At 36.2% G+C, this 20634-nt stretch overlaps 1 protein-coding gene across 4 annotated transcripts in view; it reads right to left on the bottom strand.

Annotated features, from left to right (window-relative positions):
* The window catches only part of LOC108710474 (bifunctional heparan sulfate N-deacetylase/N-sulfotransferase 3), a 144602-nt gene that overhangs the window by 40749 nt on the left and 83219 nt on the right, over positions 1–20634 (bottom strand). For all 4 annotated transcript variants that reach the window (XM_041590446.1, XM_018251613.2, XM_041590451.1 and 1 more), the window contains 2 exons: positions 18866–19051; positions 11620–11748 (listed from right to left, as the gene is read on the bottom strand). In XM_041590446.1, coding sequence (XP_041446380.1) covers positions 11620–11748; positions 18866–19051 — 315 coding nt within the window. The remainder of the gene's footprint in view (positions 1–11619; positions 11749–18865; positions 19052–20634) is intronic.

The following is a 20634-nucleotide window of genomic DNA, read 5'->3' as shown; positions in this document are numbered from 1 at the left end:
TAGAATGACATACTAATAAATGAGCCTGCAATATATGTACAGTTTGAAACATTTAGTGCCACGTGCATTCCCAAGTATAGGCAAGCTAAACTTCCGTTAACATTTCTGAATTTATAGGGTGCTCTTCTAAATATAAATAATATATCTAATAAATATATATATATATATATATATATATATATATATATATACTGTATTATTAGCTTTTTAAAAAATATATATGTTTATGCGATTACCTTTGTACAGTAAATAGAATATTAACATTTAATAGTTACATAATGTCAGCATTCCTGTCAGTTCTTAATTGTGTCTTCAGGCTGCTTGGGAGGCAAGTTTCACAAACTGTCCTGAGAATTCATTTCATTATAGTTAGTCATTACATACAAATCAGTCTAGTAATGTCAGCAAATGGTACACAGCAAAGGCTGTGGCAGGTATTAAATACCAAATGAGCCACACCATGCTTTGGACAGTCTCATTTTAGGGTACATGCTAAGAAGCATTCTTGCTAATACTCCTAGCAACTCAATATTCAGCAACTCAGCAAGATAAAAAATCTCGTTATAGTTTTAAAGGTGTTTATTCAATGTGTGGCAACACTAACAGGAATTGACAGACCTAAGTGACAAGGGGTGCACTTCCTTCCTGGTGCTATATGCAGTCTATATATATTAGATTAGCCCACTGGCTTAGCAAATTCAAAGGATAAATTAACATAGCAATGACAATTGGGTATAAGTGTAAAATATATTTTTTTAGGATTTAGTGGTCTTTTAAGACCACCTTAAGTTGGATTTATATATTGATGTAGTAAAGTTTCAGAAATATGAAAAATATTGACTTGCCAAAAAAGCTTTATAGAAAGAAATATCTGAAAAAAATGCACAGTGCAGCCATAGCTTCATATCCAGGGGTTGAGTGGGACACCCAAGATTAACGAATGGTATGGTCCAAAATGCAACCAGTGATGTCAGACCTAGCATAACTCTGATTCCCTTTAAATGTTATCTATAGCCTATAATAAAATTAAATGTAATGGTGCCTTTATTTTGTAAAATATAGTCTAATGGATGCTGTTAAGCCTGCAGTTTTTATATACTTATACCCAGATTGTACAGATTGCTGGAGGGGCATTCTTTTCATTGCAATCACTGTTGCTCAACCACATTTTACTCAATTTTTGCAACATAATTTAACATATTAGAAAGGTATACCATCAATGGTGGTCAATTTATTGGACATTACCATCAATGGTGGCATTCTTAAAGCAACATTGCTCGAAAAACTTGCTCAACAGAAAAAAAAGCCACCAATGAGAATCTAGGGGGCAGATTTATCAAGGGTCGAATCTGAAATTCGAATTTTCTAGTTTTTTTATGGTCAAAACTGTTACAATCGACTAGGGAGTTATTCAAATTCAATTCCAGTTTCTCAAAATATTTGAATTCGAGATTTATCATACTGTGGCCCTTTAAGAACTCAAATTTGGCTATTCGCCACCTAAGACCTGCCGAATTGCTGTTTAAGTCAGTGGGAGATGTAGTGCCGGATTTCTCTGCGGGGCGCCCCAAGGCCTCAGGGTCCTACCGCCCGAGGCCTTGGCCTACAGACCATCCCCCCTGCCCACGCGAGTGTACACGTGCATGCCTCATAGCGCTGGGAAATGCTGTGTTCTCCATACACCTTAGGATGCAACTGGGCGGCATGCCGTCCCTAAAATTTTGCCGCCCTAGGCCCGGGCCTTTGTGGCCTTGCCAGAAATCCGGGCCTGGGAAAACGTCCAGGGATTAATTTGGAGTTGTTTGCAGCCTTCCTGACATTCGGAGAAAAAACTCAAATCAAGTTTTTAAAATTGAATCAAAGTCGATTTGAATTAGATTAGAGTTTTTGGTTCGATTTAGTTTAATTTTTTTTTTTTTTTTTTTTTTAAACTCACGTGAATTCAAAATTCGACCCTTGATATTTGTACCTCTAGATGTTTAAATTTAGCTCCTTGCCTTTGTCCCTACAACTAGAGCAGGAATCTTCAAACACAGTTTTTCTATCACATTCTGCAGTAAATTTCTTCTTCTGATGTTTGATTACAGTATAATATCACAAATCCCAAATTACATTGGAGATCTGTGACCTTTTAAAAGTATCCAGCCTCTTTTCATGCTTTTATGGTCACAGAACTCTTTCAGCTTATGGCTACAATAAGGTTTACATTTTCTGGGAAAAAATAACAGTCTTCTTTCTTCCCTGCGGGGATCGGGGTATGGAGGTTGCTACAGACACAGCGGGGAGCAGGTTGCCATTGAGGTGGCAAGCAGCCAGTGGGGGAGAAATCGAGTGGAAGCTGAGGCAAGAGGTATTTGTCTTAAAGCAATTACTTTTTGGCCTGCAACTGTTCCCTATTAATAAGAACGGCATGAAGCATCAGTCATTTTTAAGGGCCACGTGGCAAACCTAGCTACAACTTGCATCTGTATTGTAAATCTGGAGTCAGTTGGAGCAACAATGTACTGTAGCTGTGCCACAGGGTGCAGCCTAAATAACAGTATTTGGGGTTTCAAGTAGAAGTTACTGTCTACTCAATGCAGTTGTACAGTACAGGGCTTCATTGTGTTCTCATTTGCAAAACCTTTCATGAGCATATCAATGCAAGACAGAAGCACCCTTTTAAATAGTAGAATTCTGTGCAGCTTCTTGCAATCATTTGAGCCTAAGTAGCCCTGTTTGTCAATATTGTTTGCTCACCCTATATAGAAACTTGTTCCCCCCACCTTAATTGACATCATTTTATTATTAACATGTCTTTTTAGAGAGCCAACCTATTGTGCAGCTCTGTCAAATAAATGTATTTATACAAAGAAATCACATGAATTACATACATAGAACATGCAGAGTTACATACATAATGACCAGCACCGGTACAAAAGGTGAAGAAGGCCCTGTGCAAAAGAGTTTACAATCTAAAGGGGGAAGGGAATGAGACACAAGTTGTGGGAGTGGGCAAGATCAGAAATAAGCAGGTGAGAGATGTAGCATATGGTATTGCATTTGGTAGCTAAACAGAGTGATGGTAGGCTTCTCTAAATAAGTGATTTGTCCTGTTAAAAATCAGTATAATTTTTCATATTTCCATAGGGCTTATGTATTAATTTTTTGCAAACAACATCCATGATTTCCAGGATTACATAATTTATGTTAGTCTGTTAAATCTTCATACAGAAAAAGGTTTGGCACAGCACAGGACTTGCAAAAAAAAAAAAAAAAATCATTGTCGTTATATGAGGCGGTTTGTAGCATATACCAATTATAATTTTCTTTGCAACCTTTTGCTTAGGTGAAATCTCTACCCAGAGGGATTCCACACCCTCCCCAGTGCCGTTCATGGTTATTTCTGTAAAGCATGGGTTTAATTCAGGCTTTACATACAGACAAACTCTGCCACCCTTTTTGAAGGGCAAGTCCTCCCCAAAATATAAATTTGCTTAATTAAAGAAAACAATTCTAAGCAAGTTTCCAATACACATTTACTAAAAACACTGCTTTCATTAGCAATACATATACTGTACAAATAACTTGAAAATCATAGAACATTTGTAATTAATGTACATTGCAAAGTTGCAAAGAATTGTGGTCTCTTTTATTAGGCAAAATATTATATTTTGGGGTGACATTCCCTTTGATCCCTCTGTCCCTTCTAAATAGGGTGTAACTATTTTAATTCACAGCCCAGTCACATGTTTCTTTACATTAGGTTTCAGTGATAGCAATTATATAATCATTTTCAGTACATGTAATAAACTCCAGCTATCCCATTTTACCTGACAAGCTCTCTACGGCCAAATTCCATTACTAAATTAACACTCTCTTTGACCTTAGTCCTCAGACCTTTTGGAAGGAATGTTTTTCCCCAAGCATGCCAGGTTGCTGCAGCTCCCTAAACCACTGACAACTCAAGCTGCACAGTATATTTTGTATTGTATTTTACCATGGTATAGGTTGAAAAAAACCAAAGTGTATCAAGTTCAACCTTCCAAATGAAACCCGGTGCACGTACTTACACACAAACCTACTGAAACTATATATACAAATTTCAATGTTAATTGTAGATTTTAGTATCACTATAGGCTTGGATATTATGCATGTCCTTGAAATCATCCAAGCCCCTCTTAAAGGCATTAACAGAATCAGCCATCACAACATCATCAGTAAGGGCATTCTACAACCTCACTGTCCTCACTGTGAAGAACCACCTACATTACTTCAAATAAAAGTTATTTTCCTCTAGTCTAAATTTATGGAAGAATAGATCTCCTGCTAGCTGTCTATAATGCCCTCTAATATACTTATATAGAGTAATCATGTCCCCTCACATGCATCTTTTCTGAAAATAGAATAACCCCAACCTTGACAATATACCCTCCGACGAGTGGGTAAGGCCCCATCTAGAATATTCCGTGCATATTTAGTCTCTGGTACTCAAATGGGACATTATTGAATTAGAGAGGGTACAGTTAAAAGATATGGAAAGGCTCAGTTATGAAGAAAGACTGACCAAAACTGGGGTTGTTTATGCTGGAGAAGAGGCGTTTAAAGGAAAATGATACCCCCAAAATAAATACCTAAGAAACAGATAGTTTAATATATATATATCAAATTAAGTGGCATATTAACAAATCTTACCAAACTGGAATATATATTTGAACAAGCATTTCGTAATGATCTGTGTGCTGCCTCAGAGATCACCTGACCAGAAATACTACAGTTCTAACTGTAACAGGAAGAAGTATGGATGCAAAACACAATACTCTGTCTGTTAATTGGCTCATGTGACCTAACATGTATGGTTTGTTTGTGTCCACTGTAAATCCTAGGATCCCAAGCGGCTGCCCTTATTTTTTAAAATGTCAATTTTCTATTTATGATAAAAAAAAGTATATTATTATGGTCCACTTAGGTCCACTTTTATTTAACTTGTTCATTAATGACTTAGGGGAGGGTGTTGTAAGTAATGTATCAGTTTTTTCAGATGACACAAAACTATCCAGCCCAATTAATTCCATCCAGGATGTGGCATCCTTGCAACACGATCTTGACAAACTGGCAATCTGGGCAGTAGCAAATGAGATTCAATGTTGATAAATGTGAAGTCATGCACCTGGGATGTAAAAATATCCAATCCACTTATACCCTTAATGGGACTGCACTAGGCAAATCCATTATGGAAAAGGACCTTGGAGTCCATGTAGATGATAAACTTGGCTGTAGCAAGCAATGCCAGTCAGCAGCATCAAGGGCAAATAAGGTCTTGAGCTGTATTAAAAGGGGCATAGAGTCAAGGGAGGAGGGGGTCATTCTTCCACTGTATAGAGCACTTGTAAGGCCCCATCTAGAATATGCCGTACAGTTTTGGTCTCCATCACTCAAACAGGACATTATTGTATTAGAGAGGGTACAGAGAAGGGCAACTAAACTGGTAACAGGTATGGAAAATCTTAGCTATGAGGAAAGACTGGACAAATTGGGGATGTTCACGCTGGAGAAGAGGCGCTTAAGGGGTGATGTGATAACTATGTATAAATATATAAGGGGATCATATAATAATCTCTAATGCTTTCTTAACCAGTAGGTCTTTCCAGCTGACACAAGGTCACCCATTCCAATTAGAAGAAAAGAGGTTCCGCCTAAATATTCGGAAGGGTTTTTTTACAGTGAGAGCTGTGAAGATGTGGAATTCTCTCCCTGAATCAGTTGTACAGGCTGATACAATAGATAGCTTTAAGAAGGGGTTTGATGGCTTTTTAGCAAGTGAGGGAATACAGGGTTATGGGAGATAGCTCATGGTACAAGTTGATCCAGGGACTAGTCCGATTGCCATTTTGGAGTCAGGAAGGTATTTTTTCCCCCTCTGAGGCAAATTGGTGAGGCTTCAGATGGGTTTTTTGCCTTCCTCTGGATCAACTTGCAGTTAGGCAGATATAGAGGGAAAAAAAATTGAACTTTTGAACTCCTTTTCCGTCTTCCTCTTTTTTTGCAGGGCTGCACATGCGCAGTAGAAAACCGAAAAGCCGAACTTTAACTAAAAAGTTGAATATTTAGTTCAACTGTGCATGCGTCTGCCCCAGGATATTTGCAGAAAGAAGAAGCCGCTCACTGGAATAACCCCAGGCCAGTGCAGTTTTCTGCTGATAGGAGGACCAGCCTGGGAATATTCCAGTGAGCACTATGGAGCGATCCTCTTCCGGCTTCTTCTTTCTGCAAATATCCTGGGGCAGACGCATGCACAGTTGAACTAAATATTCAACTTTTTAGTTATTATTATTAACATGTATTTATATAGCGCCAACATATTGCGTAGCACTGTGTTAACTAGTTAAAGTTCGGCTTTTCGTTCTAATGCGCATGTGCAGCCCTGCGAAAAAAGAGGAAGACGGAAGAGGATCGATCTGTGGTGCTCACTGGTATAACCCCGGGTTGGTGCAGTTTTCTGCTGATAGGAGCACCGGCCCGGGGGTGTCAGGTAAGTCAATACAATCACCAAATGCATGAAGCCTTTCTTCTCCTTTAAGCACTCTCTTTTTCTTTATTTATCAGTGGGCCTTCCAACAAAAGGGAACCCATTCCGATTAGAAGAAAGGAAGTTCAGTGTAAATATTCTGAAGGGTTTTTTTTTACAGTGAAAGCTGGGAAGTTGTGGAATTCTCTCCCTGAATCAGTCATACTGGCTGATACAATATTTATTTAAGTGTTTGCATCACTCTCATGAAGGGTAATGAAGTTTGGATAATAATACTGGACTACATTTTAATTCCTGTGTATAAGGATTTCTATATTATACAGTTAGGGGGTCTTTTTTCCGGAAACCATTTATCCAGAAAGCTCTGTATTAGGGGAGGCTATCTCACAGTGAGTTAATTTTAATCAAATGATTCTACTTTTTAAAAACGATTCCTTTTTAATCCTCTAATAACAAAGCAGTATCTTGTACTTGAATCCATATTGGTGGCAAAACAATCCTATGGGGTTTATTTAATGTTTAAGTGTTTTTTTAGCAGATTAAAGTATGATGATCCTAATAACAGAAAGATCCTTTGTCCCAAGGGATCAGGTCCCAAGCTTTCCAGATAATAGTTCCTATACCTGTATTTGGTGTAATGCATGCTACGAACAGCAGTCCAGCAACATAAATGTACGAATGGTGTCACTTCTTTGCAGACCCTGTCATAGTGTTAAAGGACGACTCACTTTGTGTAAGTCAGTTACATGTGTAGGTGCAATATGCACAACCAACCCTGGAAGTAACTAAGGAACGTGTTAATTCCAGGGCTCCCTTGTATCCAGACACTTTGGGGCCAATTCATTAACTTCGAGTGAAGGAATAGAAGAAAAAATACTTCGAATTTCGAAGTGTTTTTTTGGCTACTTCGACCTTCAACTTTGAATCGAAGGATTCAAACTAAAAATTGTTTGACTATTCGACCATTCGATAGTCGAAGTACTGTCTCTTTAAGAAAAAACTTCGACACCCTAGTTCGCCACCTAAAAGCTACCGAACCCAATGTTAGCCTATGGGGAAGGTCCCCATAGGCTTGGCTAAATTTTTTTTGTTCGAAGGATAATCCTTCGATCGTTGGATTAAAATCCTTCGAATCGTTGGATTCGAAGGATTTAATCGTTCGATCGAACGATTATTCCTTCGATCACTCGATCGAAGTATTTGCGCAAAATCCTTCGACTTCGATATTCTAAGTCGAAGGATTTTCATTCCCAGTCGAATATCGAGGGTTAATTAACCCTCGATATTCGACCCTTGATGAATTTGCCCCTTTGTATCTTGCTTGCAATTCATCGAATCAGGCTGAACCAGCACATTGATGCTAAGTACAAGGTGCAATGAGTTTATTCAGGGTCCTTTGTGATTACTTTTGTGAAGAGAATTTAAGAGCTTGATTTTATTAGTCAACTTACAATTAATTATATATATATATATATATATATATATATATATATATATATATATATATATATTTATGTGTGTGTGTGTGTGTGTGTGTGTGTGTGTGTGTGTGTGTGTGTGTGTGTGTGTGTGTGTGTGTGTGTGTGTGTGTGTGTGTGTGTGTGTGTGTGTGTGTGTGTATATATGTGCAAAAAGTTACATAACCTAGTGGTTTTCTATGAATATCTCCACTATCATTCTCTAAGCTGTTTAAAGTCATTTTAAATCATCAGCACTCATTTCTTCCCATCCAGAGTATTTCTTTCACTTTCTTATGTATCAAGTTCTATCAAGCTAGGGCTGAGGAATCTATATATTCTTAAAGTGTCATTTCTGAAAATACAAGTCTATATGGCACCAATCAAATATCAAAGCCAATCAAATATTCAAATTGGCATTACATATAAAATTCAACGAGCATTGTATTGCAAAACAACTTGTTGCCGGAGCCATTTAAGCTGTAAAGAATTTACTGGTCTGATGAGCAGAGGTAATCAGAATTCATGAGATTGGCTAAGACCCTGATGAAATTGTGTAAATCTCCCTTTATAGCTCTTTTTAGATTAGCACATTTGATTTGTGAGATGTGTAAGTGTCAGTGAATATACAAGTGTTGTACATAATTTATGTCCTAGTAAAGCTGTCATTGCACCGTGCATCTTGGGTGTTAACAGATCCATGTTCTTGCTGTTTCTCAGGTTAATTCTAATACTAGAAGGCAAATCCAGCAAATGTGCTGGCAATACTAATATTTCCTATTTCAATTTGAAAAGGGCACCATTATTATATTAAATCCCCAAAACAATCAAAATGTATTATTCACCATGGTGCCTTTTTGACATTCAGTGTTATTCGAATATGAGTCTGCATCCACTATGATGAGCCATACACATATGAAAATTTCATCATCAAACTGGAGGTTTAGTTGTAACCTCCTGCACAATGCATTGTCCCAGCTGGGTATATTTGTAAGACTATGTATCATACATTACATGTGTTAGGCAGTCAGGAGGAGAATACGAAGGACCACTGGAGGATCTATAGTATTCCAGTTAAACAATCTATAATGGAAAACTTGAGCAAAACTTACAAAGGAAAAACAAATATAAAATGCTTTTGGGGTTTTTGATTAAAAACTATCATTACTTAAGGTATAATCTCTCTGCAAGGAACTTGGCTCCAGGAAAGGTAACATTTTCAAACTAATATACCTCGAAACTCATGCTGACAATATTTTTGCTACATCCATATATTGTTGAGGTGGAAATAATATCCATCAGGTTTATAAATTGGCTGATATGATTCCTTACAGCACTTAGCTTATTGCTGATCCAGAGGAGAAACCCATCCAGTACTATCTTAGTTTAAGAATGTTTTTTTGTGATGTTCTAGGATAAACAGTGCTTAGAAGCCACCTGTGACACGTGATACTTTTGCGTTCTAAATAATGATATTATAATATTTGAATATATTAGAATCTCAGCATTTCTTGACCTATATTAAAGCAGTAGAGCAGTAACACCAAAAAATAAGTGTGTTTTTAAGGAATGACAATATACAATAGAACCCCCATTTTACGTTTTTCAGGGGACCAAGAAAAAAATTATGTAAAATCTGGGAAAAAGTAAAATCAGGGAAATGTGTTAAAGTACTTTTCTTCAAGTACTGAAAGGATATAAGCACAGGAGTCCATTTTACTTTGAAAAACAATATTTACTGTGTTAATAACAATGGTTAAACATTGCAGCATTAATGTTACACTATTCTGGACATGTGCAAGGCCTTTCTGTCAGTCACATATACAACCTAAAGCAATAAGTGATTGGTGCAGGACTGTATGAGGGCTAGAATTGGAATCAACCATTTACAGGCAAAACAATGGTAAAATACAAAGTATTTAGACTTGTGGACAAACAGGAAGATAAAACCGCAGATGCTGTGCTGCAAGGTTTTTTATGTTTCACAACATGTTTCGAGCTAAAGTGGCTCTTTTTCAAGTGTTTGTCCACAATTCTAAATACTTGGCATTTGCAGGAGCCCTATCATGATACTAGTACAAACTTCTTCTTTTTCATGGCAAAATACACACCTGGTTAGTATTTTAAACCTCTTTATTTCACAAATAATAGCATTCAAAGAGGACAACATTTTGATGCGAAATCCGGGAAAACGTTACTTAAAATCAGGGAAATGCACCTGTTGAAATGCATTAGTGGGACCACGAATAAAAAATGCAACATGTGTGAAAACTTAAAATCAGGGTACTTATAATCGAGGTTTCACCAGGTTGGACTGAGAATTAAAATAGGCCCTAGCATTTCAAGTACACAAAGGCCCAATCAGCCCACACAGAGGCCCAAACAGCCCCCACCAGGGCACTAAATACTGACTTTCTATGGCAATTTATAGCAGCCCCTCTGGCATTTGCCAGAACCCATAGAATGCCAGTCAGAGCCTGGGTTTCACTGTAATGTACTGTTGCCCTGAATGTAGATCATTGGTAAAAAAGGCTGGAGATCCCTGGTTTATATAAACAAGTTGCTGTGTAGCCATGGGGGGCAGACATTCAAGAACAGGATACACAGTAGATAACAGATATGTTCTGAAGAACCCCATTATTAACTACTGAGCTTATCTGCTGTGTATACCGTGCCTTTTCTCCTTTTTCAGCTTTAAATAGCTGCCCCCATGGCTACACAGCAACTTGTTTATATAAACCAGGGATCTCCAACCTTTTTTACCAATGATCTACATTCAGTTGTAAAAGAGCAACACAAGCTTGAAAAAAGACCCTGGGTATGCTAAATAAGGACTGTGATTGGCTATTTGGTAGTCCCTATGTGTATTGGCAGCCTACAGGAGGCTCTGTTTTGCAGTACACATGGTTTAAAACCAAAACTTGGTATAAGACCAAAACTTGCCAATAATTGAAAAATAAGCACCTGCTTTGAGGCTACTGGGAGCAACATCCAAGGGCTTGGTGAGGATCACTGATATAAACTATAGAAACAAACACACCAGTTGTACAAGTGTAGCACATCAGTTCATTATATTTTCACTTTCATGTTTTTGTGTTACTGTTCCTTTAAGAGCATACTTTACAAAGTGCTTCTTGCAAGCTTGGAACCCAGTGTAAACACCCTCTCTGCCCCCCCATCAAACTGGTGTTGGCTATAGCAAATATTCAGCATTCTATTTTTCCTAAATACACTGTCAAAGGTCAAATTAATTAAACAAATTATTATTTACTATTCCCGAACCAACCCTTTCAATATTATTCATTTGCTAATAGAGCTAAGAGAGTTCAATTTGATTGTCAATTTGTGCCTCCAGCTATACATGTTTGTATTTGTGTTTTTATCTCTACTACAAGTCATCAATAACACATTGACCTCTGTGTTTTTCAGACTGGCTCATTTCCAATTAAATAGATGAGAAGAGTTTAAGCTAAGTTTTCATGCAAGTTTTTATTCAAGTCGTTGAAGTGCATGAGGTAAACTTGCATCTATGAAGACATATGTCCTATTGATTTTTACTAGCTACCCCTGTTTGTACATTTACAAGACTTGCACCAGTTTATACATAACTTTTATATACATGGCTTTTTATATATGTGTTAGTAAGACACTTACTGGATTGAGAACAAGTGTGAAAAAAAGTTCTCCTCCTTGAATGCTCCTGTCAAGTTCACTTGGGCCTCCAGGATATTCCTTATAGAAAATAGTGTGTGTGAAAAGACCACATGTTTGCCTTGGAAGAACCTAGTAGAAAACAAAAGCGTAAAAATATTGTGAAAAAGTCAAAGTATTTATATAGGTGTTGCATCACACCCTCATAAAGGAGTCTGGTAACAATGAGATTTGGATATAAAACTAGACTACATTTTAATCCCTATGTGTATAAGAATTTCTATATAATTCTCATTTGGGATCCCTTATCCAGAGACCTGTTATCCAAAAAACTCTGAATTTCAAGAAAGACATCTCCTATAGAGCATTTGTTATGCAAATTTTTATAAATGATTTCCTTTTTCTCTGTAATAATCAAACAGTACCTTGTACTTGATGGTAACTAAGCTGCACAAATCAATAATGGTGGCAAAACAATCCTACTGGTTTTATACAATGTTGCCAGTGGAGTACCGCAGGGATCTGTCCTTGGTCCTTTACTTTTCAACTTATTTATTAATGACCTGGAGGTGGGCATTGAAAGTACTGTTTCTATTTTTGCTAATGATACTATATAGTGCAGAAGTTCCATGCAGGATGTTGCTGCTTTGCAGAGCAATTTGACTAAATTGGAAAACTGGGCAGCAAACTGGAAAATGAGGTTCACTGTTGATAAGTGCAAAATTATGCACTTTGGTAGAATAAATGTGAAATGTACACTAAGGAGCCCATTCACTAAGCTCGAGTGAAGGAATAGAGGAAAATAATTAGATTTTCGAATTTTTTTTTTGGCTACTTCGACCTTTGACTATGACCTTCGACTTTGAATCGAACGATTCAAACTAAAAATTGTTTGAATATTCGACCATTCGATAATCAAAGTACTGTCTCTTTAGAAATTTATTTGACCCCCTACTTCGCCACCTAAAACCTACCGAAGCCAATGTTAGCCTAAGGGGAAGGTCCCCATAGGCTTTCCAAGGTTTTTCTGATCGAAGGATAATCCTGGATTAAAATCCTTCGAATCGTTCGATTTGAAGGATTTAATTGTTCGTTCGATCGAACAAACGAATATTCCTTTGATCGTTCGATCAAAGGAATTGCGCAAAATCCTTTGAAGGATTTTAATTCGGCAGTCGAATATTGAGGGTTAATTAACCCTCGATATTCGACCCTTGATACATCTGCCCCTTAATGGCAGTGTGTTAGAAGTATCCTTAATTGAGAAGGATCTGGGGATTTATGTAGATAACAAGTTGTCTAATTCCAGGCAGTGTCATTCTGTGGCAAAATAAAGTGCTCTCGCATAGAAAAAAGTGCAATAACTTAAGGAATGAAAACATAATTTTGCTTCTTTATAAGTCCCTGGTAAGGCCTCATCTGGAATTTGCAGTGCAGTGTTGGGCTTCAGTCCTTAAGAAGAATATTAATGAGCTGGAGAGAGTGCAGAGACGTACAACTAAACTAGTTATGAGGGTAGACTGTCAAGTTTGGGGGAAAAATACGCTTGCGAGGGGACATGATTACACTTTACAAAAGTTTACAAGTACATTAGAGGACATAATAGACTGAGAGTGGGGACTCTTTTTTTCCCATAAAAAGGACCAATGCACCAGAGGCCACCCCTTCAGACTAGAGGAACAGAACTTTCATTTGAAGCAGCAATAAATTGATGCAAAGCTTTGATTCATGCACCAGAAAATGGTGAATTAGATGAATTGACTTCATCTAACTAAGGGACAGAAAAATACCCATGTATAGCAATATACATGTAAATACTATAGATACAACTTTTAAAATTCACACAAATTATGATATAATGCTTTAGTGCTCTATGCATTGGCCCATCTATTTTTTTCTTTTGCAATTAGATACATATGCTTTTGATATTTTCTTAATGGCCGACTTACCACTTAAAAAGGTTCTATTGACTGTGGAATTAAGCATTTTAAAAAGTTTCAAAAGTGGAAAAGAGAATTATAAGAATTGATGGGAAAAAGACAAGCACAATTTCATCCAATTATCTCTGTACAAAGCTCTTATTCTAATTCTTGCCATTGTAGAATATTATAGAAAATTTAATTACATACATGGGAAAACACATAGTTACCTTGATGCTAGGAAACATCATTTGCCTACAAAATATCTGTCTCTCTGCTTTATTGCTCTATATGAATCACTATTACTATCTAATACAGGTATGGGGCCTGTTATTCAGAATGCTTGGGACCTTGGGGTTTTCCGGATGAGGGGTCTTTCTGTAATTTAGATCTCAATACTTTGTCTGCTAAAAAAATAATTAAAACATTAAATAAACCCAATAGGATTTTTTGCCTCAGATAAGGATTAATTATACCTTGGTTGGGATCAAGTACAAGTTACTGTTTTATTATTACAGAGACAAAGGAAATCATTTTTAAAAATGTGAATTATTTGATTAAAATTGAGTATATGGGAGATGGTCTTCCCATAATTCAGGGCTTGTTGGAGAATGGGTTTCTGAATAACAGATCAATCCCATGCCTGTACAGTCGTTAGGAGATTAATTTAATGTCAACTTTTGCTTTTAAATAATAATTTTTACAGTGGTTTCATCAAGTAGAAAGCGTAAACTAATTAATAAACTAAACAGCCTCAACAAATTAAAAATAATTTTTATTAATAAAAAAAAACAAATATAAAAAGAAATACATTTAGAAAAGACATGACTATAAGTTTTGATAACCTTTGGGACAAACCCTCCTACAGGGTCTGTTAATACTTTGCCTCATTAGAGTTTTTTTACTGGGGGAGTTACGGTACTGAAAATAGTTCTTAGTATACAGTAAATCCAGGTCTGCCACCTTGGAGTCAGGAAGGGTTTTTTGTCTTCCTCTAGATCACCTAGCAGTTAGGCAGGTTTTATATAGGCATACATAGTTGAACTTGATGGATGTGTGTTTTTTTCAACCTAACTTACTATGTAACTAATAAACACCAACTGTAATCAGTTTTAGTTTGTGTCTGACTGTCTGTAGCTTTCAAGTGGGCTGAGATAGAACAAACATTTAGCATATGTTTCAGGTTTGGATATAGATTGTGAGCTGTAAGGGCAAGGAACTCATTAATTTTGTCTCTCTAGCACTTGAATGTAACTGTGTTTTGTGTACATGTAGCACTATGTAACTAAATAAAAATATGCATACATATGTATAAGAATATTAAAAGAAGGAGCAGCTTTATATTTAACATCTTCATCTCTTGTAACTCTAAGGGGGCTATTTATTAAAGGTTGACTTTGTGAGGTTTGTGAAGTTTTTTTTACCTCGAATAAACTCACCACAATTAGAATGTTTGCTTATTTATGAAAAAATCAGAATGTAAAAAAACTCGATTGAATGCAATCGGGGAAAAACTCAGATACCTCTAATTTATAGTCTAAAAAAACATTGACTACCTTGCATTTATTGCGTTTTTGAGCACAGACCATCGTAAAACTCTCGAAAATCATAAAACCAAAAAAAATCTTCAAATTGGGAAAAGGGACCTCTGCCATAGACTTTTACATGACCTCTACAGGTTTTAGTTGGAGTGTTTTCAGATTTGAACTTTTAGCAGCTTCAGGGCATAATAAATCTCGAAAAAATTCAAGTTTTTTTCCCCCACGAAAAAATTTGAGTTCTTTAGTGAAGCTACCATCGATGACTAAAGAAAACACAACTCAACCTTTAATAAATAACCCCCTAAATATTAATATAGTAGGTCTACTCTTAGTCAGTAAACTATTTATGCCTTATGTGCACCTCATGCAATAACTTGATTTGTTAAGAACATACAGAATTTATGCATCACATGCAATAACTTGATTTGTTAAGAACATACAGAATTTATGCATCACAATTCACTCTATAAAGTTGTAAATCAAACAGGGCACTTGAACTAAATCTAATTTCTTTCTACTATGGTGAAAGGTTTTACTTACTATGCCCACACTTGTGTAAATTGCCACCCCTCCTTATTGGAGAAATTAATTATGCAGTTTATGATTTCTAACTCTTAACTTGAATAATGTTGGATAATTATAGAGCAAATACAAAGGAACTTAACACAAATAGAAAGTTACGTAAAATATGCTCCTTTTAAAAGATATTTTGTTTCCATAAAAAATAACTAGCTGGCATATGAATGAGAAGTGATTTTATTCCGTATTAGTACCTTCATGGGAATAATTTTCCCTCCTATAGAAAATGCACCAAATCCAGCTCATCTATTAAAGTGTAAAATGGTGATAAAAGCTAAAATCCCTTAATCCAAATTTGTATAAAATAAATGTAACCTTACAGGAATTGCATCTCATGCAAGTGCCTTTATAGTGTTATGATTTAAACATTCAGTTCATGAAAGCCTACCTTCTCTTTCTTTGTGAGTTGCATAGATGATATTATCCTACATACACTTTATTGTTCTTCTTCTTATGGCTTCCCTGATTAAATACTACTGCATTTATATTTCAAAGACACAGAGGATAGGAGCATGGAATGGAAATGTTTCCAGTAAAGCTTACATAATGAATTTATTATAAGCTCTTCTGACCAACTCTAAAGTTGTAGAAAATGAAAGCATTTCAAATGAAGATTTGGTAGGCTAGGATTTCAAAGATAGAAGGTTTTGAAAATGGTTTTCTGTAAATTGGTTTCTGACACTTCTTTCCTATATCTTGGAGCTTACGATAAACCTTACAAAATACATGCCTTGAAAAGATATATTTTGCTGAAATTATGAAAGGAATATTTTATAGTGAACCTTATTAGAATTCAGTCCATTCTTTGTTAGGATCTGAGAATACAGTACTATGGTAATTGTAGACAATACCACAAAGCTTCTACTATTTTTGATCTATACAGAGTAAGGGCAGCAGATTAAGTATGCAAATTACTCTGGGGTCTACATCACCTAAACTAGTTTTACAGGTTTTATTTAAGAATATTATGTTGATTATGAGACAGTCTGTTACATAATATGTTTGATAGTAGCAAATATTGCAAATCATAACAGAAACATACATATTAATGCTTTCCTCCAACTCACGCCTTTCCACATTCAAAAAGGTGCATTTAAATCTTAATGACATTTGTCTGTTGCTTTAATTAAGAAATATATATGGCCACTGTTATTTACTAAGCAGGGCAAAAACTAAAAAAAATTTCTGTGAGAAACTGCAAAGCTTATATTGTCTTCAATTTATATTTACAATCAAGTCTGTCAAAGGTTTTTTGGTGTCCAACAAGATGAGGAAAAAGAGGACCTGACATCTGTAGGATTTAATAATCTACATATATTTCTCTGCTTGCCTTTTAGGGACAAAGCCTACTTTGACCATTGTGAACCAGACAGAGAAGAACCTGATTTACTCTGTTTTGCAAAAGTGTAAATAAGGTAAAACTGTTATAATTCAGGGGACATTCTCCTTCTTTGGAGACAGTTCTGGAGAAACAGTCTTTATCAAGAGGCTCTTGATCCCTTGTTTTGTGTAGACGTTGTCTAGATCATCTCTCCTTATATTGACTGGAAGCTTTTGTAAAACATCTGCAAAGAATGAGCATTTTGTTATAGCATAGACTAAGGCCAGTGTGTCGAGCTAATTTTTGGGGAGATCTGTAAGATTCAAAGGGGCAAGTTCACTAAGCAGCAAAAATGACGAAGTTTCGTAGCAAAGCTAATTCACTAAAATCCGAAGTTGCGCTCAAGGAGGTGAATGGTAGTGAATTTGTGCTAGCGTTAATTCATCAAGCAAAGCGAAGTTACGCTAGCGATGCCTAATTTGCATACAGCGCCAAGTTAAAGTTGAATGGACGTATATGTAGCAGCAAATACATTACACTACACAAGGCTGGGAAAGCTTCATTAAATAAAATAGAGTTGATATTTTGCCCTATACATGGCGGGGTGCCCCCAAAAAAATTTACGATCTTTTTCAGCCTATCACCTTTAAAAAAGGAAAAGACGCCAGTGTTTTTTTTGGGACTTAGAAAAAAAATTCAACTTTTTTTGATGCAATCCCTACCTACTCTATTGCACTTTGCCTGGTCTGAGGTGGCGAAGGCAAGTCTGGTGCAAGAGAAAACGTTCAGTAAAATGCTCAAGTTAGTGAATTAGTGTAGTTATGTTGTCCCTTCGCTATAGCGCAAAGTGCAGGGTGCAAAGTAGCGCTAGAGTAGGTTGACTTCGCTAACGGATGTAACGAATTGACGTCACGCTGGCGAATTTTCGCTAGCGTTAGTCACTTCGCCCTTTAGTAAACCTGCCCCAAAAAGTGCTTTTCTCCATATTTATGCATCTGATGCATTTCAAATTTAGTATGTTTATTTATGAATATACCTACTTTTATTTTGGACTTTGAATTAGTGAAATAATCCACAGACTAGTGACTGCATATGTATTCTGGAAGAACTATTTGATAAATAAGTTTACTGCTGTAAGGAATGGCTTATTCAGGTAATTTTAAGTGTTCACATTTACTCTAAGATGGAGGAGTTTCTAACCCCTTCATTCTCTACCTATATTATTTCAGTTGTTAATTGCCTGTAAAGGGTTCAGATCGTACTATGGCACAGAACATGGCTTAGAATAAACTAATTAAACGTTCAACATGAATGTCCTTAGGATTCAAATCCCAGGAGGGGATAATAGACTTCTTTCCTCAGAGTCTAAAGGTATGGGTTATGTAGATGAATCTTTCCCAAGCCTGCATTAACAGAAACAATATAATTATTATTTTACATTTTTAAAGCTTAACTATTATCATCCATAAGTGAAAATAGAGGAATGACCTATACATTAACAAACCTTTCCTTTCAAAGTAGTTGACAAGCTAAGCTAAGACTTTGGAAGCAGGTTCTGGGTATTCCTTTTTGGGGCATACCATGCCAGTTTGAGATTATATATAATGACTAGACATTAAGCCCGTTAAATTAACGGGCGCTAGAACATATGTAGTCAAACTTCGCCAGTGACGGTCCGTGGGGCACATGCGCAGTAGCGCAATCCCACAGGGACTGGACGCAGAGACACTTTAACTTTATTATATAGGATACCATAGTAAATGTAGTTAAGTCTTTAGGGGAGGTGAGATTATTCTAGCCCTTTAGTGTAATTTACTGTTTGATTCTTTAGTTCTGGACTGGTATGATGGTAGGTTACCTAAACTAATAATCCTCCATTAAAAACTCACCATGATATTTTTGTGGATAAATCCCTGTCTATAGCGTGCTGGTTTTAAATGTGGGTATTCTTCTGTACTTGTTACTTTTATACCCCAGATCTTTTTCCATGCTTCATAGAGCTGTACATGAACAGGGTAGACACCTGAGTGATGTGGAGCCACCGCATAACCCATGTCAGTGGGAATTCCATGCTCCTGTAAAATGCAATAAAATATTACACAATTAATACACACCTCATAGAAATATTTTCCTCTAGTAAGTGAAATAAAAAATGGAGGAACTTATAGCTTCCAATGTGGTCTAAACTGCCCAAATTAAAATGCACCGTGGATCTGCAGTTTGTCTCAATGGCAGGATAGATTTATTGTGCTGTAAACAACAGGAACAAGGTAATGTGGCTTTTTATTTGTTTGTTTTTTAACTTTATGAAAAGATTGATACATCTACTTTAATGTAATTCTTTTATTATACACTGTCATAAAAGAAACTTTACTAATGTACAAAATATAATATGTATATTTTATTTCTGTGTATTTCCTAATCATGTAATGTTGCAACCTATACAATTTTATGATGCATGTCTATATCTATGAGAAAGAGAACTATGTGCAAGAGGACATTTCATAGACATGCAGAACTACAAGAGTGAAGAGAACTTCTACAATAACTTGTTGGGGGACTCACTGGTGAGAACGTTGGGGTGGACTTTAAATAGTTTTGCTTTAGGCACAATAATTTCACTTTTTTTCAACTGTTCATTTATTTGAAACAGGGTAGCTGCATATAGTAGATAACTTTAATTAAACAAAAAAGTCTTAATGACAAGATTTGAGTACATCAACACAAGTTGCCTCCAGTAAATATCAATGGTAATGGTCTATGAATATGGTAAATATGGGCCATTATTGCTCCTAAGGCAAAATAGATGTCCAGTTAGTGAAATCTGGGGAAAAGAGGTGTATATAATAGATAGGGAAGCAAAGAATAGAATATGCAGGGAGAAAGTTTCATCCAAGGGTACAAATGTAGATGTTTCACCCCCATTTTACCCTCAGTCCCATTTTTTCTACAATGCAATTTAAGATTACTCCCTTATGTGAGGGAGGTTAAAAACCAATTACTTAACATACATTAAGTATTATGCTTAAAACGTTGTTCCCCCTCCACTTCAAGAACTAATTGCTCTATTTGCCTCATTATTTGGGAAATAGGATACCAGTTTCTGTGACTGGCAGCTTTTGTCAGTACACGTGGCTAGACTAAAAGACACAGATTTATTGCAATAGGTGAAATATACATAATTAATGAGAAAATCTGGAAGAAGCAGAGCTTTTGTGACCTTCAAATGAGAGAGCATTTTGAATGTTTTCCATTTTGAACTGACAGTTTTATAGAACAAAATTTACATATACCTTAAGATTGTTACACTTTTATGGTCATTCATTTTAATAATGTCTACCTTATAAATGATGCACCTATTTGTTCTCCATCTTGTATTTGCTGTCACTGTAAAGCTCCAAGGACTTGGTGTTGCTGCATAAATATACATAAAATCTTGGATGTACTGCATTGGCCTTACAAAATAAAAAGTGCTGAATAAATACCTTGTACTCAGGGCACAGCTCAAGCCCTCCTGGAAGTGTTTTTGCCTGGGCATAGCTATGATAGAGGTGCCATCAGAAAGGTAAAAAAGACAGCAAACCAAATAACTATTAAGTGTCCAAGAATATAAAAAAACTCTCTTGGTGTCCTCATATGCATTCTCAGTACATTTGTG

Source organism: Xenopus laevis, chromosome 1L (genome assembly GCF_017654675.1).
Source record: "Xenopus laevis strain J_2021 chromosome 1L, Xenopus_laevis_v10.1, whole genome shotgun sequence".
In the NCBI taxonomy this organism is placed as follows: domain Eukaryota; kingdom Metazoa; phylum Chordata; class Amphibia; order Anura; family Pipidae; genus Xenopus; species Xenopus laevis.
This window is presented reverse-complemented; position numbering and strand designations above follow the sequence as displayed.